Genomic DNA, 16,323 nt, shown 5'->3' with positions numbered 1-16,323 from the left:
AGAGCTAAAGAGCTCTAAGTAGGAAATTAGGGTTAGAGCTAAGGAGCTTCCCAAATTGGGCAGATGTTTCAACCAGAAGAGGTGGGAAAGAGGCTTCCATTAAGAGAGGGATCTCTCCATGTTTCTTCTTTTTTCCCCTTAATGTTTCTTGTCAACACAGTGACATATTTCACCCCTGCCTTCCCAGGCCCCCAACTTCTAGCCCATTTTAAGAAAATGAAAACTCATACACACACACACACACACACACACACAGAGTTCATGAAAGATACTTTAGAGTCCATCTAGTCTAATCCCATTTATTTAACAAATGGGAAAGAACTTCCCTGGTGGTCAAGTGGTTAAGAACCCACCTGACGATGAAGGGGCCATAGGTCTGATCCCTGATCCAGAAAGATTCCACATGCCTCCTGACAACTAAGGCCACGTGCCACAACTGCTGAAGCCCATTCATTTAGAGCCTGTGCTCCACAACAAGAGAAGCCACCGTGATGAGAAACTCGTGCACCACAACTAGCAAGTAGCCCTAGCTTGCAGCAACTAGAGAAGGGTCCACACACAGCGACGAAGACCCAGCGCAGAAATAAAATAAATAATTTTCTTAAAGTGGGAAAACTAAGTCTAGAAAAGTTATGTGGTCCCACAGAGATTAAGAGACTGATCACCTACGCACAGAGAGTAAGTAACAAAGCCAGGGCCAAGTCTCCTAACCCTTTTCCATTCTGTGTTGCTTTTTTTAATCACCAGTCCTGGCTTTTCATCTCAAGCTCATCCGTCTTGTTTTAATCCAGTCTCATTTCTGCCTTGCTCTACCCCTAGAGAGGTAAGAACAGGATATGTCTGTTCCATTTATTGTCTCAAAAGACCACCATTCTTCTCTCCTTGTCTTTCCCCTTGTTCCCCACCCCCAGCTTTCCCAGGCTTCTCCCAACCTCAGCCCTCTCTCTTCAGCTTCCAAATTGCCCCTGCCTCTTGGAGACCCTTCCTCCTCACTCCCCTAACCCCACAACCCCTTCCTACAATCTCTGAGTTTGATAGAGACCAAAAAAAAAAAAAAAACCCAGATGCTTTGGCAGCGGGTGAAGGCTGGATGTGATCTGCCTCCTACAGGAATGCTATTTAAAGGGGCGGCCTCACAATCCACTCCCTCCAAAGTGACAAGAGAAAAGCCTGCTCCTCAATCTCTCCAGAGCTGCAAACTCAGCTCAAGTTAACTTCTGACTTCCTCAACCTGCACCCTGGCCTGCTGCTCCTTTTTCCTATTCAGGTGGGAGGGAGAGGACTTGACAACTGAGGTGTGGGGGCCGAGGGGGGACTCATCTTCGTCTCCTTTGATGACAGGTACTTAGGAGGAGCAGGAGGCCCTGTGGGGCGGAAGACTGGAAGAACACTGTTCCCCCAACCATGTGAGTGACTTCAACCACGTGCCAGCTTCTTCTCAAACTTTGTTGGAAGAGAACAGATCTAGGCAAGAGAATCTAAGGTTCCGGAACTCTTGTCCCTAGCGGGGGCCTCCTTCCCCCCTGAGTGTACATGCTTAAACCACATGTGTTCTTTTCCTCCGTGGCCAAGTGCCAAAGGGTGAGTTTCCCCTTGGCCAGGTCCAGGGATGTCCCCCCACCCCCACCCCCTGCACATGAAGGCTACCCTCACCCACTCACCCGACTGAACAGCGTGGTGAGGGAAACACTGTCTCTACTGCCCAGAGGAACAGGGGCTCCCCTGCAAGCATCTCACCCCCAGGTCTGGTGGGAGGGCTAATTCTGTCTCATTGCTGCAAACAAGTTAATGGAGTTTTTAATGAAAACACTGCACTAATGAAAATGCTGAGGCTAGAACCTACTCTGTGCCTGCGAGACAAAACAATCAGGGTCAGAATTTCTTCTTGATATTCATTCCGCAGTTCCTTTTAGGCCTAAAGTGAGCTGGGGATCTGAGCATAGAAAGCAGTTCATCATGGACTGCATCCCAGACTGTAAGAGGTCAAAGACCCTCCTGGCTGAGGAAGGAAACTGCCTAAAATGCCAATGGGTCCTGTTAACTGAGCCGTCCTTCACCTCTAGACAGTCACCTTTTGTTAAGGTGGTCAAGGCCGCACATCCTCACCCTCTTCTATTTTTCTTACTCTAGGGTCTCTGGATTCTAACAACTAAGTCTTCCCGATGAAGAGGCAGTCGGGGCAGGTAGCAAACGTCCAGGGCTGAATGTCATCTTTGAGTCCTAGTTCCGAATGTACTGATAAGCATGTGACCTTCATTAAGTCATTTAACATCTCTGAATCTGCTTTCTGGCCTGAATTAGGAAAGCCTTCCCTGGTTACCCTGCACAATTGTCTTAAGGTTGTGAGAGCACTTTGAAAAATTATATGTGATAGAGAAGTGTGTGTGTGTAATGACATGTTTATGAAAAGACATTATGTCACATGACAAAATTTTATAAAAGAACAGATTTGTGTTGCCAAGGGCTAGGGAAGGGAAAGGGGATTGTGGGTGGGACAGAGTGGAACAATATGAAGAAGGCCCTGTAGTGATAAAACCGTCCTATATCCTGACCATGGTGGCAGATGCCTGAACCTACACATGATAAAGCTGTATAGACCTAAATACACACAGTGAAATGAGTATAAGTAAAAACACAGTGAAATGAGTATAAGTAGAACTGGAGAAATCTAAACAAGATCAATGAATTATACCAATGTCAATATCCTGGCAATAGGGACAGGGGATAAATGTGGAGATTGGGGTTGATAAAGTGCTGTTGGCAACTTGTGATTAAAAAATATATATAAACATGAAAAAAAAGAAGTCCTGGTTACAGTGGCATAGGACAGTTTAGAAAGATGCTGTCTTTGAGGAAAACTGGGAAAGGTACACAGGATCACCCAATATTATTTCTCAATAAAAACTGTAATTTAAAAAAAGGTATTATATGTCTACTCTCTATTCCCCTGCAGCAACTTGTCTTGCTGTCCTCTGGGACGTTCCTCTTAAGCATTCCTCATGCATACGGAAAAGGGATCTCTTGGCTCCTCAAACAGAGGATCCCAGCAGAGATATAAGTGAGTGCAAGGGGAGCTGCTCAGATACTTCTGAGCTTTCTCTTCTTCATCAACACTTCCCTCAGTCTCAGGAGGCCTGACCCCCGATCACTCCTTAGAACCTAACATTTTTTCCATAGCGCAGAAGGACAATTAGCTGATGCATGGCACAGGACCCTCCGATGCTTCTATCCTAAAGAGTAGACAATTGTTGCTAAGAAAAACTTGTGTATTAATTATGGGTGCCAAGTTTAATAAGGATTGACTAAGCCTGGGTCTCAAGAAATAAAGATCAAACACACACATATCTAAAAACAGCTAACAAATAGCTTTAATGAACTCCGGATGGATTTGCTGAAAACCAAAAATTGCTTCCCTTTTATCCTGGAAGTATAGACATGACCCTAATTAATCAATTAGTTACTTTTATTTGCCCATTCCAACCACTCCAGACCTGTGACATCTATGATCTGTCCTCCAGTCCTGCCTGACATAAAAGTGATGGATGCAGGGGGCCACTGTTTCCTGCCAGGGAGTTAACTAAACCTAGTTTAGTGCTATCTTAAACGCCTGGGGCTTTGTGACACTTGAAATTCTAATTAGTGCAGGAAAGGGCTAGGTTGAAACAGCTTGTACTCCCTCAAGTATACCCACTCTCAGGGCCCTGTAACCTAATGAGGTCTGTGAAATTTAAGATCCAGAAGAGAAATCCCTGCCTGGAGCAACAGCTGTACCCAGGATGACAAGGGGATTTGGGTTAAGTTAGTCCCTCCAGTTAGGAGGGAGAATACCCCCAAATGGTATGTGATGGAAACTCACGTGACACTGGACCAATTAGTTGTCCTAGAATTACTCTGGACTGACCCTCTGCTCTGGTTTGTGGCGATGTCAAGGAAAAGAAGGAGGGGTTTGAGTTAGAGATGTGAGAACTTACTCGTTACCTACAAGGTGTGGTAGGGCAGGTGAGGTGGGGGGAGAGTTGGGGCAGTGAAAATCGGGATCCCAAGAGCACTTCCTCATTGCCCCTGCAGGCTGGACAGTTGGAGGCAGACAAACAGACCCATGACTCCTAAAAGAGCCCCCACAAAGGAAAAAAGGGGTTCCTCTGCTACGACTTGGCAGTGCAGTAGGAGCGGGCTGAATGCTTGCTGAACACATTTGGAAAAGGGAGAGAGGAGATAATCGTCCTAATGAATGTGCAGGAGACAATAGCAGCTCCAGTGGGAGGGTTATAAGCTCATTATGGTTTAATATGATGATTGATCATCTCTGCCCGCCAGCATTATCCTAGAATAGTGATGAAGGTCGGAGAGACCCACGCCAGTCAGAGCTCAAGCTCTAGTCCCCAGAAGATAGAAAACATACTTGAGGGTCACATTTTTTTTTCATTGTAAAAATTCATACACCTGGCCCCAACACCATAACTCCTTTCCATGAAAAAAGTCCTCCACCCCCTGCCCCAGTTGGCCCCAATTCTCTATGGTTTTTCAGCCCTGGGCTGTTTCTCCATCTCGCTCTTCACCAGTTCTGGCTGATCTTCTCCCTAGTGACCCCACCTCATTCCCACCCTCTGAGAAATAGCCACAGCTTCCAGTGCAGCACGGGTTTAGGTAGGTCCAAAGGCCTTTCAGTGGGTACTGGCCGACACTCGGTTCAGGTGGAAGGCCCGGGAGACCTCCCGATAAGCATTTCGAAGCAGCACGTAGGGGAAACAGGACTCCAGCATGTCCAGGGTCAGGAAAGAGGACTCCTCCACCACCTGGAAAAGAAAGGGCCAAGGGAGATGAGGACCCCAGGTGGAGCATCCACTGTGACACCCTGTCCCTCTTCATCTGGTTCCCTGGGCCCTCTGAGGCCCTTAGCGTTGCAAGTAAATGGGGTACCAAGGCACTTCTCACTTCGTTTCACTCTCAGAAAGCAATGTTCTCTTCAGCTCCATTATAATGACCCCTGTACCCCTCCTCAGGGTTATATGCAGGGCTCAGAAGCAGAAGGCAGGAAAGAACCACTTCTCTAGGGCAGAAAAACTCCGTTCTCTCTCATTCTGGGTGCTAAATGAGATGTGAGTGGGCAGCACAGATGCAGGTAAGAATGCATAAATGTGCTAATGACAAAGCTCTGCGGAGAAAAAAACAATTACCACTGCAGGCCAAGCAAGAGGAGCCCCAGAACCCACACGGTTTAGTCTCCTCCCTCCCTTAGTACAGTGCTTGGGGAACAGTATGGATGCTGTATAAAGGAGCAGGCATGATTAATTAGTTTAATTAGAAGGCCTGTGTGCTGTGGAAATCCCTGCAGCCCCCACAGCCAAGCAGAAAGATAGATCAAGATGCCTGGGTAAGACGGAGGGTAGGGGGCAGGGGGATATTATCGTAGAGCCGTACAGCCTAGCCTTGGACCGGAGGGTTTCCTTCCCTGAAGAAGGAGCGGGGTGTCTTTCCTTCCATACTCTCCTCGCCCAAGAGGCTGTGGGACTAAAAAACACTCTGGAGAGAAGTGTCCCATATCCTCTGGCAGTTCACACAGATGGGCCTTCCCAAATATGTCTGGGGTTTCAAGTCCTGAAAATTCACTCAGGAAAGAGATCTACCATCTCCATTGTAACGTTTTTCTATCTCTGAAGTCCTTTCAATTTTTAAAATTTGTAAGGTGCTGCAATACTCAAACCATGCACACACAATCCACACAACAGCCTCAGAAGAGCGGACACCACAGGCTGGAGGAGAGAAAATCCGCCCGTAAAACTGTAGCTGTGATCTCAGGTTGGATGGCAGAAAGAATTTCTTGCTAAGCAAGATTTTCAAAACCTTAAGCCAGTAAAGAGATAAGATCTCTTTTCCAGAATATGACCCTCGGGTATGGGGAAATGAGTGATGGCTTCAAGAAGGATCCACTGGCCCAAGACTTCTATTCTCTGCTCTGTTAAGCACAGAAAATCACAGGGCTCCCAACTGGAGGAAATTCACAGCAGTGGAAACAGCTCAGGAGTGAAAGCCAAGAAACGGGTCCTAGTCCCAAATCTGCCCATGTATTTTGGGGGAGACCTTGGATGTTATCTTTCCCTCCCTCTCCTCGGTTTCCTCGCCTAGGAACAGTGAGGACTGGACTAACCGTCAGCATCTGATCTGTTTCTGACACCTAGGATTCCATGAGCCTATGAGAGAGTCATTCCTTCCCCCGTGAAACCCACACCAGGAAGTCTGACAATAGTGGGGGTGGGCACTGCCCAGGCTTGACAGCCAAGACAGACCCCAGGGAAAGAAGTGCCTGAACAGGATTTGGGGCTACATGAATAGCCTCTTTACGCAGAACACAGCTCCTTCCCTTCAGTCATTTCCAATTTCTCTGTGGAAACATTTGCATTTAAATTGCTTTGCAGCAGCTAGTCCCTCTGTCTCTTCCCTCCTACAAAAAGTGCCTGGTCTTAGGGCTGTTCCAGCCACTCTGCAGGCCTGTGATGCCACAAGGGGCAGACACCTTGCCACACTTGGGGGGGAGGGGGAAATGCAAAGCAGAGGGAGGAGGCAGGGCTAAGCAGCTGTACAGAATCACCTCCAACCTCACAGAGGTGGAAACCATCCAAGGAAATGGAACAGGCATGCCTAAATCATCAAGAAACTAAACTGAGCAGCAGAGAGGGGCAACATTTGTTTAGCATCTATTATGTACTAGGCACTTTTATATAAACTGTCTCATGAACCCTCACCCCTCTAGCATAAGGATGTGAAAGTGAAAGTCACTCAGTCATGTCCGACTCTTTGTGACCCCATGGACTATACAGTCCACAGAATTCTCCAGGTCAGAATGCTGGAGTGGATAGCCTTTCCCTTCTCCAGGGGATCTTCCCAACCCAGGGATCGAACCCAGGTCTCCCACATTGCAGGCAGACTTTTTTACCAGCTGAGCCACAAGGGAAGCCCAAGAATACTGAAGTGGGTAGCCTATCCCTTCTCCAGCAGATCTTCCTGACCCAGGAATCAACCAGGGTCTCCTGCATTGCAGGTGTATTCTTTACCAAGAATCCCTGAGCTATCAGGGAAGCCCATCATAAGGATAACTGCCCACTTTTAAGGCTAAAGAATCAGAGTCTCAGAAAGGTTAATTAACTTGCCCCAGGTCATGTTGGGCTTCCCAGGTGGCTCAGCAGTAAAGAATCCGCCTGCAATTGCAGGAGCCACAGGAGACTTGGGTTCTATCCCTGGGTGGGGACGATCCCCTGGAGGAGGGCATGGCAACCCACTCCAGTATCCTTGCCTGGAGAATTCCATGGACAGAGGAGCCTGGCAGGCTATAGTCCATGGGGTCGCAGAGAGTCAGACAGGACTGAAGCGGTTTAGCGTGCACACACACAGAGGTCACGCTGCTCTGAAGACTGTGCTCTGTCGCCTTCCTTTGGCCCTCCTTGGCCTCCTCTGCCCTCTCACCTCCTCACCACACCCCCACAGCCTCAGGTCCATTCTCTTCTCTTCCTCATCATGACCCTTAATCAGCCCAACCTAGGCCTTTTCGAGCTAGAGAAGCTGAGACACAGATAGCACTCAGTGCTTGTGTACTTAAAGAAGGAGACCCAGAGGGAGTCCCAGGCATGCCCACCCCTAATACTTGTGGGCCTGGCCAAGAGTGCAAATGGAAGCCCATATACCACATGATAAAATATTATATTCTTTCTTGCAATATTTGCAACATGTATTCATCCCTCAATATCCATGGGCACTGGCAGGGGATTAGTTCCCAGACCGCCTGTGGAACCAATTCAGGGGAGAGACCAGAATCTGTAGATGCCCAAGTTACTTTTATAAAAAGGCATAGTGAGTGTGAGTGTGAGTGTGAAGTCACTCAGTCGTGTCCTACTCTTTGTGACCCCATGGACTGTAGCCCACCAGGTTCCTCTGTCCATGGAATTTTTTAGGCAAGAGTACTGGAGTGGGTTGCCATTTCCTTCTTGAGGGGATCTTCCTCACCCAGGGATTGAACCTGGGTCTCCCGCATTGCAGGCAGATGCTTTACCATCTGAGCCACCATGCAAGCCCAAAAGGCATAGTACCTGCATATAACCTAGGATATCCTCCCATATTCTTTAAATCATCTCTAGATTACTTATAATACCTAATACAACATAAATGTTATGTAAACAGTTATCATATAAAGGCTATGTAAATAGTTGCTAGTGTGGGCAATTTGAAGTTTTGCTCTATGGAACTTTCTGGAATGTTTTTTAAAACAGTTTCAATCCATGGTTGGTTGAATCCATAGCTGAGAACCTGTGGATATGGAGGGCTGAGTGTACGTTTACAGTTTCATGGAAGACAGGTGTGAATTAAGAATTGTTAGACCCCTCAGAGTTCTGTACCAGAACAGGGAGAAGGGAGGGAATCAGCCTCCAGCCTGGCACCCCTTCTCCTCCCACCCCAGTTTCGGGGGTTTGTAGACACACATAATCTTCCTGTCTGCACACCTAAACTCCAGCCATATATTCCATGGGCTCTAGAGCACAGTCTGCCTCAGTAGGATGGACTCGAGGAAGTACAGTACAAGCTCTACATGTGGGCTGGAGCTGCTCAGGAAAGAATTCTGAGGCCCGAGAAGTCTTCAGTGGGGGCTCTGAGGTGGGGCGTAGGCTCCAGGTGGGCCCGTCCTCTCCCCACAGGCCAGAGGAAGGGTCACTCAAACCCAGGGCCCAGAGCAGGAGCCCCTCCTGCCCGCCTTTAAGTACAGAGCTAACCTGGGGAATCAAACCTTAGAACAAGAGTGAGTAACCACGTTGAAGAGGGAAACAGGATCAAGAGTAAAAGATTTTTTAAAAGTTAACTGAGTCAGAGTTCCCAGAACTTTCTACCAAAGAAGGGGAAAGGCCAGAGCTTAGGAAACAGAAGAGATAGCAGGAGCTGCCTGATTCGTGTCCCACCCAGTTCCCTGCCTTACAGCTTTTCAGCTAAAAATCCCTTCCCTCTTCTGGGCTCCCCTCCTCCTCCCACAGCTGAACTCCCCCAGTTGAACCTTCTTCATGGTTCTCTTAAGGACAAGAAATACAGCAGTAGGAAGTGGCCAAGTAAAATCAAAGATGCACTGGACAGGTAGTTATGGATGAGGGACATCGCCATCCATGAGCTCATCCCCATGGTGGGGGTGAGCTGTGCCACCATATCAGACTCAAGAACACCGCAGGGAAAGGGGCCCAGTCAGCTAGGGGCAGGGAAGACACTGCCCTGCAGAGAAATCCTCAAAGATGCTACCTTGGGATGACAGAACAAGTCTAGAATGTTAACCAGAATGTGAGGATTAGACCCCTTCGGCAGAATTAAGCTCTTAGTTAATGTTTTCGGGTGATAACCACGGTAGGGAGCCAAAGACCCTATAGAGGATCCTCCCTCTGGCCCTTCCTCTAGACCAACTTAGAACAGATACATACCAAGCGCATGAGCAGAGAAATGGACTCCCGGTTTCTGGTTTTAAGCTTGTCAGTCTCTTGGCCCAGCTGCAGGAGACTGACAGAAGCCACCTGTAAGGGAAAAATTTGTAAGGAAGCAGATTTTTATGAAGGTCAGAGTAGGACAGCCTCAGGCTACAGGAAGTCACGAGCAGATCAAGGAGGTTAGTTAAGAAGTGCTAGGAGGCTCAGGGTGGGAAAGCGGTGAATCCCCCAGGCTTCAGAGACACACACTGCCTCCAAACTAGCCAGTGCAGACAAACAGGCGGTTGCCAAGGATGCTGGAGGAGAGGTAGTAAGAGGCGAAGAAAGAAACTGCAACAGAGGCAGGTAATACTGTATGCCAGGAGATTAATCTCTTTCCCGAGGCGGCCTCCAGACACCACTGTCATCAGACTGTTTACAGCTGACTCCCCACCCGACTAGAGACAGAGCTGGGCCTCTGACTCAGACACAGTGCTTTTGGTATTCTCCTTCTGTCAACTCCCAAATGGCTGTCCTCTCCATTCACCTTCAGGTCCCCAGTAGATCAAAGAGAAAAAAAGAAATGTGACTAATTGCATCCCAGACCCAGGTTACCTGTGTTTAGCAAACAGAGAGGGTAAAAGAGGCAGTAGGGGGGTGACTCCCTTCTCACCCCATCTTAGAGGTCTGGTGTGAATCCTCTGTATATCTCAGATGCTCGAAGCTCATTCTGTCTGGTCTGCTGTCCCAGTTGAAAGAGAGACCCTCTCACTAAGCTTCCAAGTTCCTGACATGTACTTCTTGGGACCAGGGTGTGATTCCCTAGAGAATATGATCTACTGTTTCCTCCTAAAAGGAGACAGATGAGGCTCTAGTTTTTTAAATCAGACTATGCTTTGCAAAAGAATAAGCTCCCTTCAAACTGGTATTCTGTTAAAATCTAGAGGGATGGGAGGAAGTGGGAGGTGAGAGGGAGGTTCAGGTGGGAGGGGACATATGTACATCTATGGCTAATTCATGTTGATGTATGTCAGAAACCAACACAATATTGTAATTATCCTCCAATTAAAAACAAATGAATTTTTTTTTAAAAAAAAGAATAAGCTCCTTATTGCTGAGAATGCTCAAGCAGTCAGTGGGCATTGGACCACGTATCAAAGAGTATGGATTCCTCCATGGAGGATTTAGAATGGAAAGCTCTGGGACCTCTTTGAACAATGGAAAGAGATTACTTATTCTGTGTTTTTCCAGAGGCAAAGCTTAGATCAATAGTGAGAGTTGCAGGGAGTCAAACTTCAGCTAAAAAATATTTTTAACAACTTCTTTCAAACAAATTGAACATAACCTACAGTAAAATCAGCTTCCTGACTGTGAGTTCCAATCCCTAGAAATCTAGACCAGGGGACTCTCAAAGTAAGATCCCAGGACCAACATTACCCAGGAACTTGCTGGAAATGCAAGATTTTCCAACCCCACCATTAACCTACCGAATCAGAAATTCTCCACGTGATTCTGATTCACAATGAAGTCTGGTAATTTGAAAAAAGTTTGACTTTTTATCAGTATTAGAGTTGAAAGGAACCTCATAGATGATAAAACTCAGTGTCTCAAGAGTCTATATTTTAACAAACTCCTCAGGATATTGTAATGCACACCAAAGAAGTACATCACGGATTTGGTTTAATATCTCTATTTAATAAGTAGGAAAACTGTGGCCTCAAAAGTTTGGCTTTTCAGAGACCACACAACTTCTCAGTGGCAGGTCCAAAACTAAACTCAGATTTGCTAACTCTTAGTCCAGTACTCCTTTCAAGTATTGGGCAGAGGCTGAAATACCAGCTGTTGGGGAATTTAGACCCTGCCTTTCACAAAGCCGTCTCTCACTACTTAATAAATAAGATGGGAGGTTAGACTCCGAGGCCTGCTCAATAATAACTGTCTATGGATTTAAGTCAAACCACTTGCCACCAGACTTCACAATCGTCCATTCCTTATAACCTAGACCCACTCACCACGAGAAATTCCTTGAGGTGAGTTTCAATGTTCTTGTTGTAGACTGTGAAGAGGGCAGCAGATACCTGGATGATGGCTTTGGTCAAGCAGTGAATATTGTTGCTGTAACCTAGATTATTATCGACAGAGGGGGAGAGAGAGGAAAGGAAATTGAACCACACCAGGTGACCCCAACTGGTGAATTCCCATTTTTTCAGTCTGGGCCAGCCCTATGTGACACCAAAGGACTAGGAGCCATTCGAGGATTAGGAGAAAGATAGATAGTCTGATGAAATTTCACCTGAATTTAATTTTACAGATTTTTCATTCTCAAGAGCTTTCTGAAACAGAACTTTGCATCTGAGTCAGAAGTGTGTATTTTCCAGATAGATGGCTCAGTCTCACCTCCTGACCCCAGGACACTAGCCTAAACCTCCTCCTTACTTACCATCCTTCTCAATGCTGTAGAAGGAGGCAGCATCCATGGCAAGGAGGGGGAGGGAAACAGCCAGGAAGATCAAGAGCAGGCAGGCCACCTTATATTCTTCCTCAGGGGATGACAAATCTGGGAAAAGGAAAAGAGAGTAAGGTCAGTAAACAGGAGCTCTCTTCCACAGGAGCTCTACTTCCACAGGAGCTCTACTTCACAGAATTCCTAGGAGGGTCACATGAGAAAATATCTGTGAGAAGACTTTGTAGAGCGTTATAGGCAAGTCATTACTGCTGCTAGTGAGAGGCCTGAGTCCCGGAGGCTTCCACTGGTGACTGAGCAGAGCTTTTGGCAAAGGGCTCAGCTGACACGCAGGCTGAGGGCACTCTGTCAGCTGCCTGACAGAGTGGAGAGGCAGGAAGGAGAGGAAAGATTCTCATCAAAACCGAGAGAGAAGAGGGAGAGCCAGTCTGGCAATTCAAAAAGGCTTCATACCAACCCCCTGGTTTCATCCTATTCAGAGTGTGTGCAAGTATGAATGTGCTAATCAGAGGAAAAGTGTAATGGAAATATAAGAGACAAGTGTGAGACCAGGGGAAGAAGTGAATGGTGTCAAGGTGATTAGAGAGGAGGGGAGAAAGTAAGATCATTCTGGGGAACTGGGACACTATATACCACATAACTAAGCATGAAATCATGTCTGGTTCCCTTGCTGTTTCATCTGCATTAATCTTATTTCCCCAACCAGATTGTAAGTTCCTTTGAGCACTTGCTGAGTACCAGACTCGCTTAATACTTTTCAGCTGATTGACAGATCAACTGGTTGGAACCTGACTAGAAATCGAAATTGCCTGTGGAAGTATTTTCTGGGGATTAGGGACTGTGCTTTAAGTCTTTCCTTAGCTCCCAGTTTCTACACTCTGAATTCACAGTCCCAAATAAAGACTTCTTTGACACTGACATTTTCCCACCCCAAAACAGGGCCCAGGCCTTCCGTCGCCCCTGTTCCCCAGTCGTACCAGTTTTCAGATTGGCAATGGCAGCCACCAGGGCTGGATCAATGTCACAGTCCACCCCCGCAGCGGATGCCAGCTCAAAGATGCTCAGGGTCACCTGGTGGAGAAGAAAACAACATTCTGGAGAGTATTCCCTGGAGAGAAGTACTTGGCAGAAGCTACAGGTGGTTAAGACCCCTGGATCACAGATTTTAAACTTTTGGTGTACTATCATCTTTTCTAGGTATTCCTTTCATAGATCTCCCTAACCTGTAGGGAAAAGAAAAAAAAAAAAAAAAGCCCAAGGCTTTAGCCAGGCCTTCAGATTCTCCACAGCACAAATTTACTTTTCCAACTTTATTTCCTCAAACACTTTCTACAGGCAATGCAGCCAGAGTGATGTATTCACCGTCTCTAAGCTACAACTTACTTTCTTCTTTTCATACTCTGGTTCCTGTGTGTCCCTCTCCTGGAGTGTCCTTTCTCCTTGAGAGACCATAGGAAATATATCGGTCTCTGCCCCTGGTTCCTGACACAGGGCTCCTAAAACCCTTATAATTCCCTAAGTGATAAAAACAGTAGGAGCATTTTTTGTTCCTATGCAGCAACTCTGGTTGGGCTCCTGGCCAGCTCCTAGATAGAGGCTGGTCACCAGAGAGACCAAGCCTTGATTAGAAGCTGGGAATTTTCAGCTCCACGCCACCCCCCCACACCCACCCACTTCTGCAGAGAGAGGAGAGGGCCTAGAAATGGAGTTAATCATGCCTATGTGAGGAAGCCTCCATAAAATCCCAACAGTGTGGGGTTCAGAGAGCTTCCAGGTTGGGAACACATCCACGGACCAGGAAGATGTTCAGCCCAAATCCAGAGTCAGAAGCTTATGTCATCAGGACCCTCACAGGTCTCGCCCTGTGTATCTTTCCATATGGCTGGTCTGAAGGTAGAAGTGAGTGTTAGGCGCTCAGTCATGTCCGACTCTTTGGGACACTATACACTGTAGCCCACCATATCTCCTCAGTCCATGGAATTCTCCAGGCAAGAATACTGGAGTGGGTGGTCATTCCCTTCTCCAGGGGATCTCTCCAACCCAGGGATCAAACCCGGGTCTCCTGTATCGCAGGCAGATTCTTTACCTCTGAGCCACTGGGAAGTCCATATGGCTGTTCTTCTATATCCTTTATCATATCCTTTAATAAACTGGTCAATGTGTTTCCCTGAGTTCTGTGAACCACTCTAGCAAATTAATGGAACCTAAGGAGGTAGATATTGGAACCTCTCACCTATAGCCAGTTGGTCAGAAGCACAGGTTTGCAACTGGCTTCTGAATAGGGGGTGGTGGTAGGTGCAGACTTGTGGAAGAGAGCTCTAAACATGTGTGATCTGACACCAACTCCAGGTTGAGAGTGTCAGAACTGAGTTAAGCTGCAGGACATCCAGCTGGTGTCACAGGAGTTGGTGTGGGGACATCCTCCAAACACTTGGTGACCAGAAGTGTCAGAAGTGAAGTGTTCTATGTGAGAGTAAAGGAGACTCTCAAGAGAGAATCACACAGTAGGGGAGAACTGGGTTTTTCTGTAATAGGAAGGGAAAAAGACAAGTTTTTCCTATTTACTTCTCTTCTGCTTACATCCAACTGACACCCATCCTTGAGGCCTACCTTGAGTCTCACATTCACTGTAGAGCCCTCCTGTTGACTGCAGCTCATGCTCATCTTTCCCTCCTTAACTTGGCACCACTTACTCGGCACTGATCACAGGCAGCACCTAGTATCATCGGTTATCTTTTCAGATTGGAGGAAAGATGTATGGCTTATCTCACCAACAAGATTACAATATGTTTTTAAACTCATAAAGAGGGGAGAGAAAGGCCTGGAGTGAGAGGATCTGGGTTCAAATCCTAGCACCACCACTTACTAATTGCGTGACCTTGGCTAAAAGTTACTTAACCTCTCGGAGCCTCCATTTTCTCACCTGTAAAACTGGAATAAAAATACTCACCTTACAGAGTTGCTGTGAAGATTAAATTAGATCACATATGTAAAAGGGCTTCCCTGGTAGCTCAGCTGGTAAAGAATCTGCCTGCAATGCAGGAGACCTGGGTTCAATTCCTGGGTCGGGAAGATTCCCTGGAGAAGGGATAGGCTACCCACTCCAGTATTCTTGCCTGGAGAATTCCATGGACAGAGGAGCCTGACAGGCTACAGTCCATTAGATCACAGTCGGACACGACTGACCTTCACTTTCACTTTTTACATATAACACATCTGCCCCTAATTGGGCTTCCCTGGTGGTTCGGCTGGTAAAGAATCTGGTAAAGAATCCACGATTCTTCTGACCTCATGCGGGAGACTTGGGTTTGATTCCGGGTTGGGAATCAAGAAGGAAAAGCCTACCCACTCCAGTATTCTGGCCTGAAGAATTCCATGAACTGTATAGTCCATGGGGTCACAAAGGGTCAGACATGACTGAGCGACTTTCACTTTATTACCCTAGTGACTCACAGAATCACTGAGAGACTAATAAACCTTGTCCCTTTCTCTCTGCTTCCTTTCCCTCAAAGCCAGGAGCTCTGCATTTCTTTCATCCTCTCTAGGTTTGAACACAATGCTAAGCACATAGAAGGCATTTAGTTAATGTCTATCGATTGACTCCTGTATCCCTCACTGTACTTAGAATCAGATTCCCAAGATGTAGCTACAAACACCCACACCCACAAAAGTACTTGGACTTTTGAGGTTAAGAAAAAAGACTTCAAAATGTTCTGAGAGAACAAGGATAACTGTTTTAATAGTAGACAACTAAGTAGAGTATCTTATGCAAAGAACCCCACAGATACAACAGTAAACACACACCGCCTACCATGCTAGACACAGAAGGTAAACCTCAGCATTCTGCTCCACCCTGTTTAAATTCCCTACTAACTAAATAACCCTGCTAGTGGCAACCGTGACCTAGGAGATCGGGGATTTGGTCCATAATCTGTGGTTTTCTGGAGGAAGAAGGTGATGGTTGAAGGAAACTTCTTCACCTTTTAACCTTCTTCTCATCTTCTCGCCCCTCGGAGGTGGTAACAGAATCTCTGATGGACAGGCCAGCCCCATCTCCACACACCTGCTTATCCTCACAGGCAGGCAGAGCCTAAAGCTCAAAGCTGCCAGGAAGATACCAGCTAGACACACTCCTAACAGACCAGAGCATTCCTCCCCAACATCAACAGCTGCCAGACACCCGGAGCCCACAGTGAAATCCAAGCCAGGGCCTGAAGGAGCAGCCATCCAGTGAAAAATCACCCCTCATGGCCCATGACCACTTGGCCCTCATCTGATTTCAGGCAGAGAGAGGGGAAATTTTCACGATTCTTCTGACCTCAAGGTAAGGGAAGCTGTTTTTTCTCTTAGCATCTAACTACTTCCCATGGGGTTGCAAAGAGTCAGACACGACTGAGCGACTGAACATCTTCCTGTTAACCAATATCCTCT

At 46.9% G+C, this 16,323-nt stretch overlaps 1 protein-coding gene across 2 annotated transcripts in view; it reads right to left on the bottom strand.

Moving 5' to 3' along the window:
- Window positions 1-3,346: 3,346 nt before the first annotated feature.
- NCKAP1L (NCK associated protein 1 like) overlaps window positions 3,347-16,323 on the bottom strand; it is a 46,665-nt gene continuing 33,688 nt past the window's right edge. For both annotated transcript variants that reach the window (XM_043446910.1, XM_043446911.1), the window contains exons 27-31: window positions 12,870-12,963; window positions 11,869-11,985; window positions 11,441-11,550; window positions 9,447-9,536; window positions 3,347-4,796 (exon numbers count right to left, since the gene is read on the bottom strand). In XM_043446910.1, the coding sequence (XP_043302845.1) occupies window positions 4,665-4,796; window positions 9,447-9,536; window positions 11,441-11,550; window positions 11,869-11,985; window positions 12,870-12,963 (543 nt within the window). In that variant the 3' untranslated portion in view covers window positions 3,347-4,664. The remainder of the gene's footprint in view (window positions 4,797-9,446; window positions 9,537-11,440; window positions 11,551-11,868; window positions 11,986-12,869; window positions 12,964-16,323) is intronic.

The sequence above is a fragment of the Cervus canadensis genome, chromosome 25 (assembly GCF_019320065.1).
Source record: "Cervus canadensis isolate Bull #8, Minnesota chromosome 25, ASM1932006v1, whole genome shotgun sequence".
Lineage (NCBI taxonomy): Eukaryota > Metazoa > Chordata > Mammalia > Artiodactyla > Cervidae > Cervus > Cervus canadensis.
The sequence above is the reverse complement of the archived record's forward strand: the minus strand, read 5'-3'. Positions and strand labels throughout refer to the sequence as shown.